The sequence below is a fragment of the Chenopodium quinoa genome, unplaced genomic scaffold (assembly GCF_001683475.1).
Source record: "Chenopodium quinoa cultivar QQ74 unplaced genomic scaffold, ASM168347v1, whole genome shotgun sequence".
NCBI lineage: Eukaryota > Viridiplantae > Streptophyta > Magnoliopsida > Caryophyllales > Amaranthaceae > Chenopodium > Chenopodium quinoa.
The window spans coordinates 1,090,625-1,110,764 of record NW_018744633.1 but is presented as its reverse complement, the minus strand read 5'-3'; the positions used below and the strand labels follow the sequence as shown (position 1 = coordinate 1,110,764).

Genomic DNA, 20,140 nt, shown 5'->3' with positions numbered 1-20,140 from the left:
ATTAAATTAAATAACTGAAAGAGAGATTAGGGACCAAACCCTCATAAATTAAAACCTTTTACGTCTAGGCACGAAGGCAACTTCGAATTTGGCTAAGTGTTTCTAGATCTTGTGAATGTGGAATTTTGTAGAGAAAGCTTGAGAGAGAGAAGATGTCAAGAGATTCTTGAAAACTAGAAAGAATAAGAAAATTAATTGTTGTTGATGAGAATTGATAATTGAAAACAGAATTTTAGGAGGCTATTTATAGAGAAAATCAGTCGGATGGATAGAAAAACGAATCAAAGTTTCAAAGAAAATAAAACACGACTAGCGCCAGACGCCAGACCTTAGCGCCAGACGCCAGGCATTAGCGCCAGACGCCAAGGCTAGCGCCAGGCGCTAATTTTGTCGTCAGGTGCTAGAAACAGTTTTCACGCGTTTTCTTAATTTTGATAAAATTTAGCCGTACAGAAGGGCAAAATCGTATTTTCCTTAAAACACTTCATTTATACTCATTAAAACTCTAAAAAGTCAATTAAAATCAATTTATCAATGCTAATTAAATTAAGAATGAAAAGAACCTTCTAGAAGAATCTAGAAAACTATAATCAATTCTAATTGCATTAGGAATGATAAACCGATATTAGGCCCTCCTCTAGATCATTGGGCCGCATATAAATATCAAACCGGGCCCATTTTAGTAATTTTGCCATAATTTCCTAATTATTCATCGAAATTGGGCTTATAATATATCGTTGGAAAGCACTTTTCGAACCCGACCCAACTACACTATTATTGGACCTTTTCCATGGACCAAACCAAACTAGATTGAGTGTTTTCTTAAAATAGATTTTCAAAAAATAGAGAGAAAGAAAAGAAATAAAAATTATCCGCAACACTAGATTTTCCACACTTTTACTTCATTCGATTATGATTCGACGTGAAAGGTACTCATCACTGGGTTTGGTTTTGGGGAGACACATTTGGGTGTCTACAATACCCATGCTAATGCATGAGTTATATGTATGTGTAAAAAACAAATTAGTATAATTGTATTAGTGGAAGTTACATAAGTGAAAGTTATAGATTTTTTTTTTAAAAAAAGAAAGTTAATTTTTTAAGTTACTTGTTTAGGGTTATTTGGAAGTTATTTTCTTAAAAAATAATAATAAAAAAATATATATATATAAAAAGAGAGAGAGAGAGAGAGAGAGAGAATGCATGAGAATTGAGAGTTGGGGGTTTGGTGTTTCAAAAAAAAAAAAAAGTTGGGGGTATGGAGTGCTATGAGGAAGTTTTGCAAAAAAGTCTCTTAAATTATACTTCCACCGTTTTTTATAGTTGCAACACATACTTTATCATGGTATTTAAGAAAAATGGACCTCACTTGATGTTATAATACACTTAAAATAGGGTAAAAAGGTTTTTAGGAGTATATTCAATTGAATCATGTGCTTTAATTAAAGGTAATAGTACAATTTTCACCATAAAAATCTTCCTTTTATGGTGTGTTACAACTATTGTAACATTTTCATTTTAAGGAAGTGTTGCAACTGAAGGATTTATGTCTTCGTCGTGTGCAATTACTAGATATATAAATGGATCAAATTATGGAGATAATTAAGTTCGTACATTAGGTCGTCGTTTTATCATAACTAGAGGTACTAACAATCTTTGGACTAGTAAAATAGGCCAAAGCCCAATTGGACGGATCCTATAAGGTCACAGAAAGGGCTTAGATAGAGCACGAGAGGACGAGGCCCATGATGGGTTTAATTCCCTATAGTGTTCGGCGATATGGAGTAAGGTTGGAGGGTTTTAGGCTTCCTAACCCTAGTCTAATTATAATGAGATTATAAATAGACTAGGTGCCTAGGGTTTGGTGTAAGCAATTCATTTGATTAGTAGGATCGAAAACCCGGGTTAGCAAACACGATACTAAGCCCCTCAAACTCTCTCTCTCTCACGACACTCTCTCCTTCCAGGCGCTTCTCAAGGTAGTTTGTGGTGGTCGGTTAGTCCATTAAAGGTGGTGATCGCGATTTTCCTCCATCACTCGACCAATCTAGTATTGGTGGACGGCTCCTTCGAAGCTCATGGACTAAGTAGAGGAGCAACGCTTGGGGCTCTATTCTCTCCTTGATTTGTCAATCAATTGCTACGTGGAATTCACGCTTCAAAGGTATGATTATGTGTCTTGTGTGTTATGCATGCGATCTTGGGATTAGGTGCTTCTATGAATATGATTCATGTTTTTCCGCATTATAGTACCTATAAACTCCTACAACAACTATAAAAAATGGAGGAAGTATAATAGATGTATAAATCGGGTTTCTAGTTGTTACCCCGACTAGACCAAAAATCTGGAATCTTCTATTAGTCGGGTCTAGTTCGATCCAATTCCGACCCGGGCCCAATTCTGCATAATGGCTAAGGAAATTTAACAAATGTAGCCCAATACCATAAAATGATTAATGGTAAAAGATGTAGGCTATACAAAATTTGAACTAAAAAGTAAAAACCATCTATTAGCGATCGCCCTAAAAATTGCATAATTGTAAATTAATCCCCTATTTGCGTCGGTCTAAAACTTATTCCCACAATATTGTCCACGTACGATTAATAGAAGTTTTTTTTTTAATTTTTTTTTTTAAGGATTAACAAAAAAACCGGTAACGTTGTTAGCAGTTCTTGTATTAGGTTCTTTTATTAGAAAATTCACATGTTAAAACCTAATACAAGAACCGCTAACGTCGCTGAACCCAAATAAATAAATAAAACACAAAGCTCCTACGAATCCTTTGTGGACCATATCATAGGAATAAGGGTTTGAACCGACGTAAATAGAGAATTAATTTACAATTAAACAATTTCTAGGGAAATCGTTCCGGCGTAGGCTATGCAGTCGGTGGCATGAAGGTAATACGAAGTATGAGTTATACGGATGCAATTGGTGTGGGTCAATTGTTAATATGTACTAGATGAAGCCCGTGCGATGCACGGTTTGTTAGTATTTTTTTTACAAAATCTAATCTTAAAAGATAATATTTGAATTTAATTAATTTAAACTTTAAAATCTCATTCGTCAATTTTGCTTACGTGACATTTGAATAATTTAATTGTAAAAGAAATTAATAATGTCTTATTTAATTGGCTACAACTTAAATCTATAATCTTACATGGCGCGCTAAGAAAATTAAATCCTACATGACTCTCTAAAAACTCGAGGAAAAACTCCCCTTTATATATATACTAGTATATATATTAGATTTGAGATTGATAAATTAGAGAGAGAAATGAATGCACATCAAAGTGGTTCAAAAAACAGTTGTGTATTGGATTGAATTAACCAACCACTGAACTGAAACCGATCTGGGAGACCGAGGGAAGCCCATGAGCTTGGTCTCACTTCACTGACCCATTAATATCTGGGGCTTTTATTTTGGGCTCTAACCCATTCAATTACGAAGAAAATAACACGGAAGAACATAGCATTTCCCTCCTCCTACTTCTGTCTTTGAGTTCTCCATTGATGCGCACTCAACATTGCACTTGACGTTCTCCAACATTGGTAAGCTGTTGTTTCCTCTTGTAATCATCATTTCATTTTCAGTGCAGTAAGTTTAGGGTTTGAAAATTATGGGCCTATTTAATAATTCAATCAAAGTTGGTTACTAATGTATTGCATTCAACTATGAAATTGGACCTAGTGCAAGTTATAATAATTTTCCTCTCTTCTCTCTCTAAAACCCTAGCCTCCATTGTTGAATTTTGAAGGGACTTCCATCGGATTTACCGGTGGAAAGCCCCAATCGTTGTTTCTTTTGTGCCTTTTCTCTTGCTTTAGGTTTATAATAATTCTTCCTATTCTAGGAGGAATATTTCTCCCTCGAAAGACAGGGTTTTTCTTCCTCTTTAGGAGGATTTGGCTCCTTCGAAAGACCGGGATTTTCTTCTCTCTTTTGAGGGAGGATTTGCTTTTAATTTCATGTGTTGCTATAAAGTTGTTTTATGGGTAAAATTTTGTGCGGGATTGAAAAAGAGATTAATATTTCTACAACAATCGAACGAATCAGACGGAAATTTTCTGCACGGTTACAACAGATCAATAGACCCCCTTGCAAAAAAAAAAGGTTGTAAATCATAGCGATATGAAAGAGGGTATGAAGAAATGACGATTTGCAACAACGATCGTAGCTTTGCTTACAAAATGTTTTTATTTGATTCAATTATTATGTATTTGTTAGATCTTAATCTCTTTGTAGATGTCGCATGACTTATTTATGAATCAATTTTATTTCAAAAAAAAAATGAAATTGGACCTCGTACGAAGTATATTTTAGCAAAACCAATGTTGTTGTCATCATTTCGAAAACAATTGATGTATAATTATATTAATACTATTGGAGTATTAGTTTGCTTTTTTTCGATTAAGAGTATATTGTAATTGCATGTAGAATTTGTGGGTTTAATTTTATCTGAAATTGGGCAATTTTGTAATCTCCTATTCATGAGTTTTTGACAATCTAGGGTTTAATTTACGAAAATTTCACCAAATGCCTCTGAGTTATTTTTTTATTCACCATATACCCATGAAAATTTTCAAATTCACCATATGCCCTTGAATTTGATAAAAATGTCACTAAATGCCCAAATGACTAACGGACGTTAACTCCGTTAGTCACTAGGGATAATATTTGCCACGTGGCTTCATCTCATTGGGTTGTTATTATAAATTATTTGATCATTAATTATTAATTAAAAAAAAACTTTGAATTTTTTTGGTTAAAAAAAAAAACACCAGCCACCCACCTTCCCCGGCGGTGGACCAACCTTGCACGCCCAGCCCACTGCCACCCACTTCCCACTAGCCCCGCGCCGGCGCCACTCTCTCACCAACCCCCCGCCGGCGCCCGTTGTTTCCACTAAACCACCATACCCTCTGCCTCCCTGCCTAAGCTTGAATCGTAAACCACTTTTCGTATTCCCACCGTCGCCAAAACCCAGGCCATCACCTTGAAATCACTTTGCCGGCAACCCAAACCCCCTATCACACGACGCCGCTTCCCACCTTAGCCGAAACCACCACATTGAAACCCTAGATTTGGATTTTAGGGTTTTGGCGTGGTGGTTTAGGGGGTGGAGATGGTAGGGGGAGGAGTGATTTGCCTTCGTCAGTGCGGGAAGGGGGGTTTGGACGCCGACGGTGAGGAGGGGAGGGTTTTTTCGAGGAAAAGAGGGGTTTTTAGGTTCGTGGACAAGGAGGTTTAAAGGAAGGCCGCCGACGAGTACGCGGAGGGTTAAGGGAGGATTCTACGCCAGCGCGCCGGTTCAGGGGCGGATTTTGCGCCGACACGCAATGGCAGGGACAGGCGGTGGTGCAGCGGGTTGGTTGGTTGCCGATGGGGGTGGGGGCAAAGGGATGGTCTGCCATGGGGGTGGTGGTACGGTGGGGAAAGTGGCTGGGGTTTGGTTTTTTTTAAAAAAAATCATTTAATTTTTTGTTAAATAAAATAATAAAAATGAACCAATTAAAATATGCCATGTGGTATGATTAGTCTTAATGACTAACGGAATTGACGTCTGTTAGGCATTTGGGTATTTGATTACATTTTTGTGAAAGTCAGGAGTATACGGTGAATTTGAAAATTTTCATGAGTATATGATGAATAAAAAAATAACTCGGAGGCATTTGTTGAAATTTCCGTTTAATTTGATTGTTAAGTATAGGGTTTGAAAATCTCAACTATCAACTATCAATCCCACCAACATCAACCAAAAATGGCAGCGTCACTGCTCAAAGCCCGGCACTCCAACCACCACATCACCACCATTTTCCGCCATTCCTCCACCCTCTCCACCACCAAACCCTCGCATCACAATGAACACAGCCAAAACCAAGTATACCTTAAACCCAGCAACATTATCGGAAGCTGGGAACCCCCGAAAAACCCTAAGGAAGCACAAGCCAAACTCGCCTTCCTTCGCCGCGACTATGCCAAGCAAGTCAAGGAGCTTCGCAAGCAGTATATCCATGAGATGGAGTTGCAGAGAGAGGAGCAGCTGCGCAAAGATGAAGCACGGAAGGTTGAGATTCTTCGGCAAAGGGAAGAGCGGAATAAGTCTAAGGCTGCTGCTGCTCAGGCTCGTGCTGTCGAGCGTAAGGCTTTTGAGGAGGATTTTCGCAATACTTTGGTAATGTTGTTTGATTCTTAATCTCCTTGATTGTGTTGTGATTTTTGTTGTTTGTGGAATTTTAGGTGTGAGAATTAGGGTTTTGTGTGTTATTGATTTAATTGATTGTTTGGGAATTGTTTTTTGAGGATGATTTTAAGGTTAGTGATAAGAAAATGTTGTGAAATTTGGAGGATCATCCCGTTTTTTTATGATTTTGAGGATGAATTTTAGGTTAGTGATGTGAAAATGGAAGGATCATCACTATATTTCTATGATTTTTAGTTTAATGATGCAGAAATGCCGTTAAATTGGGAGGATCATCACTGTGTTTCTATGATTTTGAGGATGAATTTTACGTTAGTGATGTGAAAATGCCGTGAAAATCAGATTATCAGCACTGGTTTTTTATGATTATGTGAATGTGTTGAGGTGGTACACGACCTCAATGATGGGTTTTTAAGGTTTGATTACTTAATTAGCCGAGCTGCGTAAATTTGGTGACAATAATTTTTTTGGGATTGTTATTGCACAAATGAATTGAATGAATGTAAGCGAATGAATTGAATGAATGTAAGCTAATGACAAAATAGGAAAACATAGATAGGGAGTAGAGACTATGGAGTTGGACTCTGTACCCTAAGTATGGGTTTTATTAAACATGTTTGAAATCTAATACGGAGTAGCTTAGGTTAAAATTACGTAAAAATTACTACTCATACTACTAGGGAAGATATAATCAGTTGATGAAACATGCCTCTTTGGGATGTACAGGCAACTTATGATGCCGTTATGAAAACTACAGTCATTTGTGTTTTTTATTCTTATCCTTGATTTCACCTTAGGCTTTCCAAGTTTCATGCTGGATCTAATTGGTTGGAACAGTGCTCAAGTAGACTGGTTTAGGTCTAATCATGGTTATGAGCCCATAGTATTTAATGTTATATGACTGCCACTACACCTCAATAACATAGCAACGAGCAATCTATTAGCAACCCCCTTCATAAGTAAAGTGAACATTCTACCCAGTGATATTGCAGCGAGCAATCCACATAAAGTCCAAGGTAAAACCCTTCATATGTCATTTGCTAGACCTCTAAAACCTAGAATTGTAAAGATTACTGAGTTGAAGATGGAGGTGTTGGTCACCTTAGCACAGTAGATGTGGTAGACTGGTTTGAAAATTCAGGCTACCTATGTTTGAAAACAATATTTGTGAGGTCATTGATCTGTTTTTTTGCAGTGATGGTAAAGATTGTAGTCATTGGATTTCGTATAAATGTATTGATGATGTATTGCTTTCTGAGAACTTTGGCTTTACCCATGTCAGCCTACCAATGAACTTTGGCTTTTTAAAGGAAGCAAAACAGAGTAACGGATTAGATTATTTGAAAACGATTAATGATTGACTGATTATAGTGGAATTATTTTTTAAGGGTTTTCTCTATGAAAGGGTGAAAGGTTCTCTTGTTAATCTAGGTCAAAATGTTTAATGCGGGAGACAACTGTAATTTACAAGCCAATGCTTATTTATACTAAACTCTCAGTCTATTTATACTAAATTAACAGATTTATAAATATACCCTTATATGTTGTTAGTATCAGGATTTAGTGTATATACAAGCTTCTAATGAGTTTAAAGATCCTAGCATCATTGCTAGCTAATTAAAAGATAAACAATAAGTTGGATGGTAAAAGTGACATTCATGAATCATGAGAATGCTTTTATGATATGAAGACTTCTTCAATCTAAAGTTGGTTGTTTTCCATAACCAGAAGTATGAATGTTGGTGTATGAAGATTACTGTTAAACTTTGTTCAATTTCATAATAGATCATTTTTTGATGCCTGGAAGGTCTTGTGATACTTCCTAAGATGGTATAAAATAAAAAAAGAAAAAGAAAAAAAAGAGCTACATAACTAGTGTTCCATCTCAGTTTTGTTGCTAGTTAAATGGCCCGTACAGTGATGAATTTTTATAACTAGAAGCTGCTTTCCCCTAAGAAATAGTAAGTTCCACCATGGTTGATTGGTTGATGGATAGACCAGAGTGAAATTAAATGGAGCCAACATTGAAACATGTTCACATTTAGTGTGAGAGAGTAGTTGTGCATGATAGATACTTAAAACCTGTATGAGTATTCTAATTTATCATATTGGTGGTCTCACATTCGATAATTACATAAGCATTGCATTCTGTGATAAATATATATGAATTGCATTCAGTGAAAATGGCATTGAGGGATTAGGTGGATGTATATTCTTCTACCTAGCTTGTTATTGTTCATCTGACTTGATAATTCTTTGTCGAATGTGTTAAACTGTATTTTATATATCTAATTCTAGACTTGAACTTCTGTAGATGAAAGAAAGAACAGAGAAGCTTGAATACTGGAGAATGAGAGAAAAATCAATAGAGGAAAAAAAGAACAATGAAAAGGAACTTATCCGTAGGCAAAGTGGGAAGTGGATTGAGGAAGGACAGATGGAGGCAATGATAATGCGAACAGTAATTGATCATCCCAAACAACTATAGATGCTGGCTAGTTTATGGGGTCATTCATGCAGGGCTGGCAGCTGTTCAACATCTCAAATTGTGCTCTCATTTGTTTCGAGTCGATTGATATAGTTTGGAGTTATGTATGTTGTCCCAAAAAAGTTGCACAATGCTACTCACACTGTTGTGATCTTGTAATCCGTCTTTTTACTGAGGTGTTTCAAATCTATCTCTGATCTAGGGACACAATTTTCCCATAGCTGTTACAACCTTAACTAGAGTGGCAGTCTGTCATAGAGTTTGAGCTTTTGGTGTATTTCTTTCTCCTATGATGCAATGATACTTTTGACTTAAATGGTTGGTGCTTTTGTGATAGACGTAGTTGGCAATGATAAATTTTGTGAAGCTTGTGCTGGTAATAATTTTCCAGTTTGTTGGTTTCAAGGAAAAGTAATTGTATTCTGACTTTTGCGGGGTGTTTGGAATGTGGGAATGGGAGTTTGGGGATTAAAATGTGGGAATGGGATTGGGAATTGATTGTTGGGAACATAGAAAAATATGACAATACTTTGTTTGGGTAGTAGATGGGAATAGATGGGTAATAAATAACAAAAATACAAAATTACCCTTATTAATCTTTCTCCTCCATTTCTTTCATTAATAGCAAAAATGTCATTTTGCACATAGTCCCATTCCCACCCATTTATTACTTACCTTCCCTAGGTAATAATATGGTGGGAAATCACCCCATTTATTTCCAATCCCATTCCCTTTTTTAATTCCAATCCCATCTAATAAACAAGATATTTTGTTTTATTTGGGATTAAAATTCTCATTCTCACCCTCAATTCCCATTTACCAAACACCCCCTTGGTGTTTTCAATAAGGATTAGTTTTTTTTTTTTTTTTTTTTTTTTTTTGGGGGGGGGGGGGGGGGGGGGGTGGTTGTTGCTATCACTGATGAAATACGCCAAGGTCTTGAAATCAAAAGTCTCAATGTCTCATTCACAGATATTCATTGTGATCTGTGTTCGTCCTTTGTTTTGGGGGAAGATTAGTAGAGGCCTGTTTTATTTTTTAATTTTTTTTTTTTTTTTTTTTTTTTTTTTTTTTTTTTTTTTGTGGTTGTGTGTTTGAACAAAGGGCTTTTATTAACAAAATTGTGATTTTTTTATAAAACTTTTACTATTTTGCGTTGGAATGAAACTTATTTATGAAAATTTAAGGAAAGATGAAAACTAATAATCTCACATTTGGGTTTATGCTCAAAACAATCCCACATTTTCGAAATCCCAAAACAATCCCACCTTTGCCCCTCATCTGCTCAAAACAAGCCTTTTACAGGTTTGTCAAATTAGTAACCTATTAAAGAAGGTGGCATGACATATGTCACCTTCTAATTGGTTTTCGTCATTTTTTTATAATAATTTTCTTAAAAAAAGATAATTAAAAAAAAATTAAAACCCCATTCCCACTTCCCCAATCCCTCCCCTGCCGGACCTCCCCTACCGGAGCTAATCCGTCCCCTTGCTGGAGCCAACTCCATCAACTTTCCTCCTTCCTTATCCAGTTATCCTTTACCACTTCGCCACCTTCATCCATTAATTCTAGCCAAGAGGCAGCCACCCACTCTTTCGCTAAAAACCGACCACCACCAATGTAATACCCTAAAATTTTCTACTTTAAGTTTCGAGACGAAACTTGTTTTAAGGAGGGTAGATTGTAATACCCTAAAATTTTCTATTTTAAGTTTCGAGGACGAAATTTGTTTTAAGGAGGGTAGATTGTAATACCCGAATATTTTATCAGTTTATATAATATGTTCTATAAAAAAAATAGTTATTTTTATCTATTAAATAACTTTCCTAATCTCATACTTTTATTTTAGAGTTTGGAAAGTTTTGAAACCCTATTATAATAATAATATTCATCTACAAGAAACTATAAATACCTTTCATGGCTTCACCCTATATTATTATTATTATTCTGATCTCTACAATTTAACTCTAGTAGAATTGCTTTTGCGCTTCGCTGTCATCAGTCATTGGCATTATCATATTAAGTGCTTTTGATTAATCTTTATAAAAACCTTTTATATCAAAGAGCACTAACAATCAGTCTTATGGAAGATATAGCAATTATGCCGTCATGCGTGGTCTTCTATAATTGTTATTGGATATGTTTTGGCAAGGTAATCACACGGATTTATTTTAGAATTGTTTGTATAATTATTACCTTATATTATTATTGTATAATTGGATATTCATATGCTTGAGTGTATGTATATATGATTGACGTATATAATTTTATGATATGATCTGATTTAATTGTCTTGCTATTATTGTTATATTGAATGATTGTGTTATATTTCTAGGGGTTTTTTTTAATGTTATTGCTATAGGGAGTATTGTTCTTGAGGTTTTAAGATTATTAATGCAGAGTATTACTTTGGGTTGATAATTAATTAATTTTGGGTACTAGTATTAGCCTAATAAGAGTTGAGATATTTATAAACCGAATATGTCGTCATATATGAATTGGGAACCTATGCCAATATTGAGATATTATTTATTATCATGTGAATGGTTATTTGATCGATGTATGAGATCAAATGGTTGAGAATTATTATTTTGTTCTTGGTTTGAGGCTCGGCGTTATATAACTTAGTCCTTGTGTGGGGAATATTTTTCAAGCGTTAACCCCTAGCTTGAACCCCACTGTGATCATACACTTAAGTACGGTGGCGTCCAAAAGGGAAGAAGATAGAGCAAAAGAGTCGCCAACAAGTTTTAGCAACTTGTAAACCGTTCACATGGTGAAGGTTACACCCCTTAACGATCCAAGAGATCGTCAACTCCATAAGGTCTAGAACCAAATAAGGGTTCGGGGATGAAGGTACAAATCCAACCTAAAAGAGATTGAACCTGCCCTAATAATAGGTCTCTACTCTATTCTGATCGTATTCATGTGCGCTTTCTGACTAACATGCAATCAATAGGATTAACCCTAAACCTGTTTATCTATGTTGGTTGAATTTAATGCACAAATAAATCTATTATTGGCGATCACTTGAATTATAATCAAATTAACTCTAAATAAGATTATTAATTATCTTATTAAGTGTGATTACAAGTACAAAATTCCCTTTAAACATGCATAAAAGGCGTGATCAAGCAATAAAAATAAATAAGCATCAAGCAACATAATAATAATAATAATAAATATCATGACAATAAAATTATAATCATCATCAAGATAATAATAATCATAAAAATCATCGTCATAAAATTATAATAATAATAATATTCATAATCATCATAAATCATAACAATTATAATCATAATCATGTTCATATTAATATTAAAGCATAATAAAAATAGCAAGATCCTAGGCAAGATACTAACAAGATTAATAACAAACCCTAGCATGTCACTAAGCAATAAAAATCAAACCTTTAACCCTAGCATGATAATAACAATCATAAATATTAGGAAGAACATAGGAAGCATCGTAACAATCATATCTATACTATATATTAAAAGGCGTTCCTTTTAAAGGAACGGTGCCACGTGGTACTCTTCAAAGTATGTGTGCTACGTCATAATGCCACGTCATCATCCAAATTATACGTAGCTAGCCACGTCATTTAAGTGAAATAAAATATGCTTTGAACAAGATTTGAACCCATAACCTCCAATACATATAAGTAATAAATTCACCATCTCAACCAATTATTATTAATGTTTCAAGCTGCACATAATATTATATATTCCTTTCATTTATTAAGTAAAATAAAGGTAATATAATTTATTTATTTTTCACAAGATTAGAATATAAAAACATATGATGTAAAAAAAAAAAAAAAAAAAAAAAAAGTGACATCCGAGGTAACGCCCGAACCACTCACACACTTACTATACAAATAATCGAACATAATTGCTAAATTAAAGCAAGAAGTACACAAACTCGAAACTCGGGGCACCGCTCGGGGTACACACTAGTTTAATATTAAAATTATCCTAGACATGATACTAGGAATATCATAATAACAACATAAACATGATTTCTACATCATAACATCAATAAAAATCATTAAAACACTTACTTTGATGCCTCGTACCTCTTTCTAATAACAAAATACACATGTTAGTAACTTCAAGGAAAATAATAATCAAAACAATTTAATTAAATAATTGAAATAGAGATTTGGGACCAAACCCTCAGAAATTAAACCTTTCACGTCTAGGGCGAAGGCAACTTCGAATGTGGCTAGGTGTTTCTAGGTCTTGTGAATGCGGAATTTTGTATGTAAAAAGCAAAGTTTAGAAAAGAGAGAGATGATGAATGAATGATTAGAGAGATTTTTGATGAGAATAAGCGAATGATTAAAGAGAATGAAAGAGAACTGAAAACTGGTTGTAGGTGAATGAAAACGGAGTTTTTATGTCATTATTTATAGAGAAAATCAGCCAAAAAGATAAAATTAACAAAAAAGAGTATTGGCGCACGTGAAACAGAGCTGGCGCCAACGCTAGCTAATTTGCGCCAGGCGCCAACACTAGCGCCAGGCCTAGCTCCAGGCGCCAATTCCTGGCGTCAGGCGCTGGTCCTGTTTTTGATGTGTTTTCGAAAATCAGATAAGTTTTGCCGCACAGGAGGATAAAATCGTATCTTTCCTCAAAAATGCTCTTTGATTTTAATTAAAACTCTGAAAAGTCAACAAAAGTCAATTTATCAATGCTAATTGAATTAGGAATGAAAAAAAACCTTCTAGAAGAATCTAGAAGACTAAAACCATTCCTAATTGCATTAGGAATGATAAATCATATTAGACCCTCCCCTAGATCATTGGGCCGCATATAAGGCTCAAACCGGGCCCAGTTTGGTAAATTGGCCATAACTTCCTCAATATTCATCGGAATTGGGCTTATAATATATCGTTGGAAAGCTCTTTTCAATCTCCATCCAACTACACTAATATTGGACCCATATCATAGACCAACCAAACTGGATTGACTGTTTTCTTAAAATAAGTTTCAAAAACAGAGAGAAGAGAAAAGAAATTAAAACTATCCGCAACACTAGACTTTCCACACTTTCAGTTCATTCAATTATGATTCGACGCAAAAGGTACTCATCACTGGGTTTGGTTTTGGGGAGACAAAAATGGGTGTCTACAGAAGCCCCCACTTTGGCTGAGTTTGGAGAAACGCAAGTTTCGAAAACAAAAGTCAAAGTAGCGATAGGGACGTAGAATGATTCAGAACGTTCTGCGATCCTAAACCACTCTTGTAACTTCGATACCTGCAAACTAGCGTTAGTTAAACAGATAAAAGAGTTAAGAAACTCGTATCTTGCACCGTCGAGCACACGTCTCTGAAAGTAACCGATTGTTGCCGCTTCACTGTTGTTTTGATGGCCTCCTGCAAGCTAGAGAACGCCATCCCGCTTGAAAACCGCTACGCTCGTAATTGCTTCCAATATAGAAGATTGCTTTGCCTGAAACTATCCTCCTCCGCTTTGATAATATTCCACGTCCAAGGGAACACCATCGAAGATTGCTTCTCTTGAAGCAATCCTCAGTTGTTTGTGACAACTCTCCACAATCTAGGGAACGCCACCTTGCTGTTTGTTTTGACGATCTTCCGCAATCTAGGGAACGCCGTTGATCAATGTTGCTACATCTTGAGCTTTTTCTTGAATCATAGTGACAACCTTTCCAATCATAGCAAAAGTCGTCGAAGACCGCCTCGTCATGAACCGCTCTTCTCATATCTTGGTGACAACCTCCACAATCTTAGCGAACGCCGTCGAAGACCGCCCATCTCGTGCTATCTCCTCAAATCTTGGGTGATAACCTCCACAATCTTAGCGAACGCTGTCGAAGACCGCCCATCTCGTGTTATCTCCTCAAATCTTGGGTGACAACCTCCACAATCTTAGCGAACGCTTTCGAAGACCGCCCATCTCTTGCTATCTTCTCAAATCTTTGGTGACAACCTCCACAATCTTAGCGAATGTTGTCGAAAATAACTTTACTTGAAGTCATCCTCAGTTGTTGCGATAATATTCCGAAGAAAATTACCGGAGACCAACAATTGTCGATCTTTAAAGATCGCCTTTTGCTTTCGCTAAAACCAGTATGTCGGTGTCTCCGTGATGAGCCAATTCTTAGGCGCTTTAAGCAAGGAATCCGAAATTGTCGTTCTGTCGCTGCTGGAATATCTCTGGCGCCAGGAATTGGCTCTGTCGCCAGACGCTGAAATCTATTTCCAAACGCTATATGTTTTCGTCCGGCGCTGGAGTAGGGTCTTCCCTGTTCTGCTGTACCTGTATTTATTTTTTAGTATAGAACTTTGCCAATCTCTTTAATTATCTTAGGGTTGACCTAAGGTTTAGCATTACTTGACTCATTGACTTGACACGACTCAAGACATAAACTTTACTCGCTGTGATCGACTGACTCGAGGTTGACTCGACTCGAAGTGAAAAGACACGTGTGACTCATGACCCGTGTGTGCATTGTAATGTGATCGTGCGACTCGAAAATGCAAAAAAGCAAAAATTTTCCGTCATTTTTTTGGAGGGTACCGACTTTCTCCCGAAAAAGAAAGACGTGAAAAAGAAAGAAGCTTTCGAATGCATGTTGAACGAGCTTAGTCAAATGTCATTTGATACTGTCTCTCAAGGTGCAAGGATTAATCCATCCTAGGATATCTCAATGGTTGACTCAATGATGAAAGTATTTGGGTAACTTAGGCACGGTGGCTAAGCACTTCATACTTCGTGATGCAATGACCATTATGATTGATAAGTGATGTTGATATGACAAGGCACGCTTCAGCGTTGTGTTAAGATTCCATGACAAAGGGTTACTAAGGGAAGTATATTTGGTCATGAATTTGTGCAGTGTGTTATAGTGATTCTAAAGCTAGGCCACAAGAGCTAAGTGTGTGGAAAAATATTATTTGTTAGAAGAGTTGAATGATAGTGACTCTTAGGCTAGGTAAGCTAATGATGTAGGGATCAAGCCCCCAAGTCTAGCTCTAAATGAATAGGGATGAACATAGGGAATCCCTTGATATGATCATGGTGTAAGTGTGTGAATGTGAATATGAATGCATGTTTATTACGGCCGCACCTCGATGTGAGGTTGCCTACGTATCCATTAGGAATCAGGCCGAACGTAGCTCTAGTTGAACCTCGCACAAGTGTGTATACCTCAAAAAGGTCTTTTAAGGGTTGTAACGTGGTTAGGCTAAAGGTTATAGAAGAAAGGGATAAAGGCTCAAGACCCTCGGTAAGCCCCCAAGGTGTGCAACCTCGCTTTTGAAATCTTTGTATTTTTATGCTTGAGTTTCTACTCTTTTTTTTAGCTCTCTTTTATCTTTTATCTTTTTCTTTAGCATTTATTTTATTTTTTTAAGTGTGGGCAATCCCGATCATGCGGTCTATCACTCACTTGGCATTCATATTTCTCAGGCACGGTACCGAGCACTCGATAAGAGACGCAATCCGAGACGTGTTCTTATCAAAGATATTTTCATATCAAAGACATTGGAACACTTGCCCTTATTTTAATATTTTGAAGTCACTCAAGTTTTTTTTTTTTAGGATTGCATAAGTTGCACACCATCCCATCCCAAGGTTAGGTAAATGTAGGTTGAAAAAAGAAAGGTCTATCGTTAGACGAGGCTCAAAGTGGTTTACCCAAAAAAGGATGTATAATTGAAGGGTGAAAGGTATAATGTGGCTACAAGGGGTGCCTTAAATCATTGGTATACCTTGTGCTTAATTCGACATGGATTTTTTTTTTTTAATGCAATGTCATGAAATGATCGTATGCAAGGAAATAAATGCTCATTTTTATTAAAGGAAAAGAAAGAATCTACAAAAACTAACCTAAGGGGAAAGAAAAGGTGCCTATGCTAGACTTATTGGGGAAAGAGTAAATAAAAAAGAAATAGAAAAAAGAGGTCACGAAATCTTGTCATTGAAGCTCGCCTCTTGTCTTGTGTTGTTTCCTTTATCATCACTCGCTCTTCTTGTTAACTGGAGGCATGGGAAGCTTGTTATTATCAATCAAATGTTGGATAGCATCCTTTAGCTTCCAACAGCTCTCAGTAGTATGACCCCTACCTTGATGGTACTTGCAGTGTTCGTCTGGATTCCAACTATGCAATCTCTTTTCAGGTGCGGGATATTGAATAGGTCCAATGGGAGTAATGAGTCCTTTGGCATGGAGTCGATCGAAGACAGTATCGTAGCTCATCCCAATGGGGGTGAAGTCTTTCCTTATTTGCTTCTTAGATCCTTGGTTATCCATGGCTAAAACTTCACTGAGATCAAAGGTACTAACATTGTTACTAGAGTGGGCGTTTTCGAAAGAAGAAGGATTGTCGTTCTTCTTTCCTTTCCAGCCACCGTGGTTACTATTGTTAGTAGCTTTTTGCTTTACGAGGTCATCTTCGATTTCAATTCCGATGTCATAAACGGCCTTGAAAGTATTCAGATTATGTTGATATTTTAAATGCTTCGAATACTTCTCTTGAAGATTCTTGATAAGCATTCTCACAGATTCTTTTTCAGTGGGCGCCTTAATCATCTTAGCGGAAGTTTCCCTCCATTTATTAAAGAAAGAATTAAAACCTTCATTCTCTTTTTGTCTTAGCATCTCAAGTTGTCTATGATTGGTTACAAATTGAATATTGCACTTGTATCTATCAATGAAAGCGTTTACTATCGATTCCTAGGTAGAGGTTTTCTCTTTGTCAAGGGAGAAGTACCATTGTTGGCAAACGGTTTCAAGAGATAGAGAGAACAGATAGGGGAAAACCTTCTTATCGATACCCTTAATGTTCATTATAGTTTCAAAAGCTTTTAGACGAAAGTAAGGGTAATCTGTTGCCTTGAATTTAGGGATGTCAGTGGCGTTGAACTTATGCGGAAGAAGTTCCTTGTCCAGCGAGACCCCTTATGAACTCATGCCATGAAATTTATAGTCACTAGATAACTTTCTCAAACTTTCTTGCATGAGGTTCATTTGTTGTTGCTTCACAGGGTCATCAATTTTGAGGGTTAAAGACTTTAACACCTTAGTCACATCATTCAATTGGTTCCTAAGCTCATTGACTTCCTCTTGAGTTGCCATTATCTTCTTAGCCTTCCTCTTTTGACGAATCGGTTTATCAAAAAGCGAGACCTGAATAAAGAGGTTGTCCTTAATTAATCGCCCTTCTCTCCTCGACCAAGTACTGTGGAAAAGGAAATTGGGGATATTCATTGTTAATTATTTGACTCAAACCTTATTCAACATGCAACGGATGGAGGAAGTGAAGAAAGATTGGAATAGAATGTGAAGGAAAATGATGTAGATGGAGGAGAATTAGGAATAGAATGTACCCCCAACTCAAATGACGAAAAAAGACCGACTCATGCATGAACCTAAGACATGGTCATGGTGACATATACTCGAAGTGTGTGCTAAGACTAGTGAGTGTAGGTGACATGTTAAGTCTCGTGTCATGACCATGTGGCTAGACTATGTGACTAGACTTAATTAACGATTTGACAAAGTATTATTGACAGCGAAAATTAACCGAATTAATTAGCAAACTGGTTAATTAGACCCTAGGTGATGACTCGACCAATAATCCGAACTGTCGACCAAACGACAGAACTGGCGCCGCACTTTGTAGCTTGGCGCCAGACGACAGAGCTGTCGCCAGGCGCCACACTCCACAGGGTGGCGTTACAGCTCAGATTTTGGCGCCAATGGTGGAGCTTCAATCTGAGACTGTTTTTGTAACACCCCAATAATTCTCTCTTAAAACCTATAAATACCCTGAACAAAATTCAAGAGAATTACTGGCGTGCTACCGCCACGTGTTCAAACGTTAAGGCTTTATCAGAAAATAGCAGCGGAAAAAAACTAACTCAGTTATAAATAAGTTTCAAAACCAATAACCAAAACCAAATTAAATGATACAAGCTGGAACCATTAAGGCCCTTATTCAAAACCCAACAAAACTAGTAAATAAATAAAACCAGAGTTTAAATAAATTCAAACTTATGAAAAGAAATAAACTGCGAATAATAACCAACTCTCCACTCAAAATCCCACAACCCTGATGTGAATGCTGCATGTGTAAGAACCTGTGGTTAATCTGCTCCCCAATATTACAAGTGTAAAAATTGGATCGTCACAGGGTCATTGAAAGGCGAAGGCCATGACCAAAGAAAAACACACAAAGCACGCAATCAGCAAAGCTGAGTACATACAAGCTGCTAAATAAATTAAGAAATACCGAACATGCTACTAATAATCAAGCATAAGCATCATTAAATTATAGACTCAGCACATGACTCAACCATCAAATTTATTAAGACTTCACTAGTTAATATTAACTAACTTATTTATTTATTTCAATGGATTTAGCAATAGACAAGGTTGACCAACCCATGTCCCATTTGGAACATCAATAAAAGAAAAACCCCATGCCTCCTTTAGGAAACATCAATAAACATCCAAGGACCACGGGCGCGACTCCGTGACCGTAGTTAGTATGAGATCTCACCTAACTCCTAGTTTTAGAAAAATAATATTTGAAATAGGAGATTCGTAGATAAGACGACCTCGATAAAAGTACACGGTTAATACCCCATGTGCCCCAACCCCTGATTGTCATTACTCCAGAAGTGCACCAATCCAGAGTTTTATTGCTCATCCATCTTGCACTTTACGTGATTTACAGGTTTAGACTTGGTGATGACTCATATGCAAACAATACTATCAATCCAATATCAATTCAATCAAGTAAAACAACTTTCCAATTTCAATTCTTGATTTATTAGTGACAAGCAACATTTATTATTTATTCCTTTACTACCTCGGTGTATAAACACCTTGAGTGCATAAGGCACCCCAAAACCTTAACCTCGTCTTACAAGACTTGAATTTCTCCTTTATACATCCTGTTTGCATAATCATGAATGAGTAATAATTTAATCTTTACACCAATCACATACCTTTGCCTTTAAGCGCACCTTGCATAATTAGAACACAAATAATACTTGCATTATAAAATAGTGCACGTCATATGAAATTCACAATGTATAACCAAACAATTTAACTCAGTAATCCCTATACATGATACTAAGTTCTCGATCCGTCCTTAAACATGAACCTAAAAGAAAGGTTTCGTAACTTGTACGTACCTTGAGCAAACGAATTGGTATGCCACTTTACTAACTAGAAATCACCTTCAATGAACTCCTCTCCTAAACCAAATAATAACATCTCAATCAATACCCAATCAATCAAATTTACAGCAATACTAATTTTAAAACTTTCAAAATCCAAATCAAACAACACTTTAAAACCTTCCCTTTAGTTAAAATTAAAGGCTTATATATAGTTCTTTAAATTTTCTTCATAAAAACCTTAAAATACGCTCTTATACATGAAATTACAGCAAGTTCAAAGTC

General features: G+C 36.3%; 1 protein-coding gene across 1 annotated transcript; it reads left to right on the top strand.

The window, feature by feature from the left end:
- The first annotated feature begins 5,666 nt into the window (after positions 1-5,666).
- LOC110700922 (mediator of RNA polymerase II transcription subunit 12-like) lies at positions 5,667-9,028 on the top strand. Its single transcript, XM_021878488.1, has 2 exons — positions 5,667-6,177; positions 8,519-9,028. Exons 1-2 carry the CDS (start codon positions 5,764-5,766, stop codon positions 8,690-8,692), a joined length of 588 nt encoding a protein of 195 aa, XP_021734180.1. The 5' UTR covers positions 5,667-5,763; the 3' UTR covers positions 8,693-9,028.
- The last annotated feature ends 11,112 nt before the right edge of the window (positions 9,029-20,140 follow it).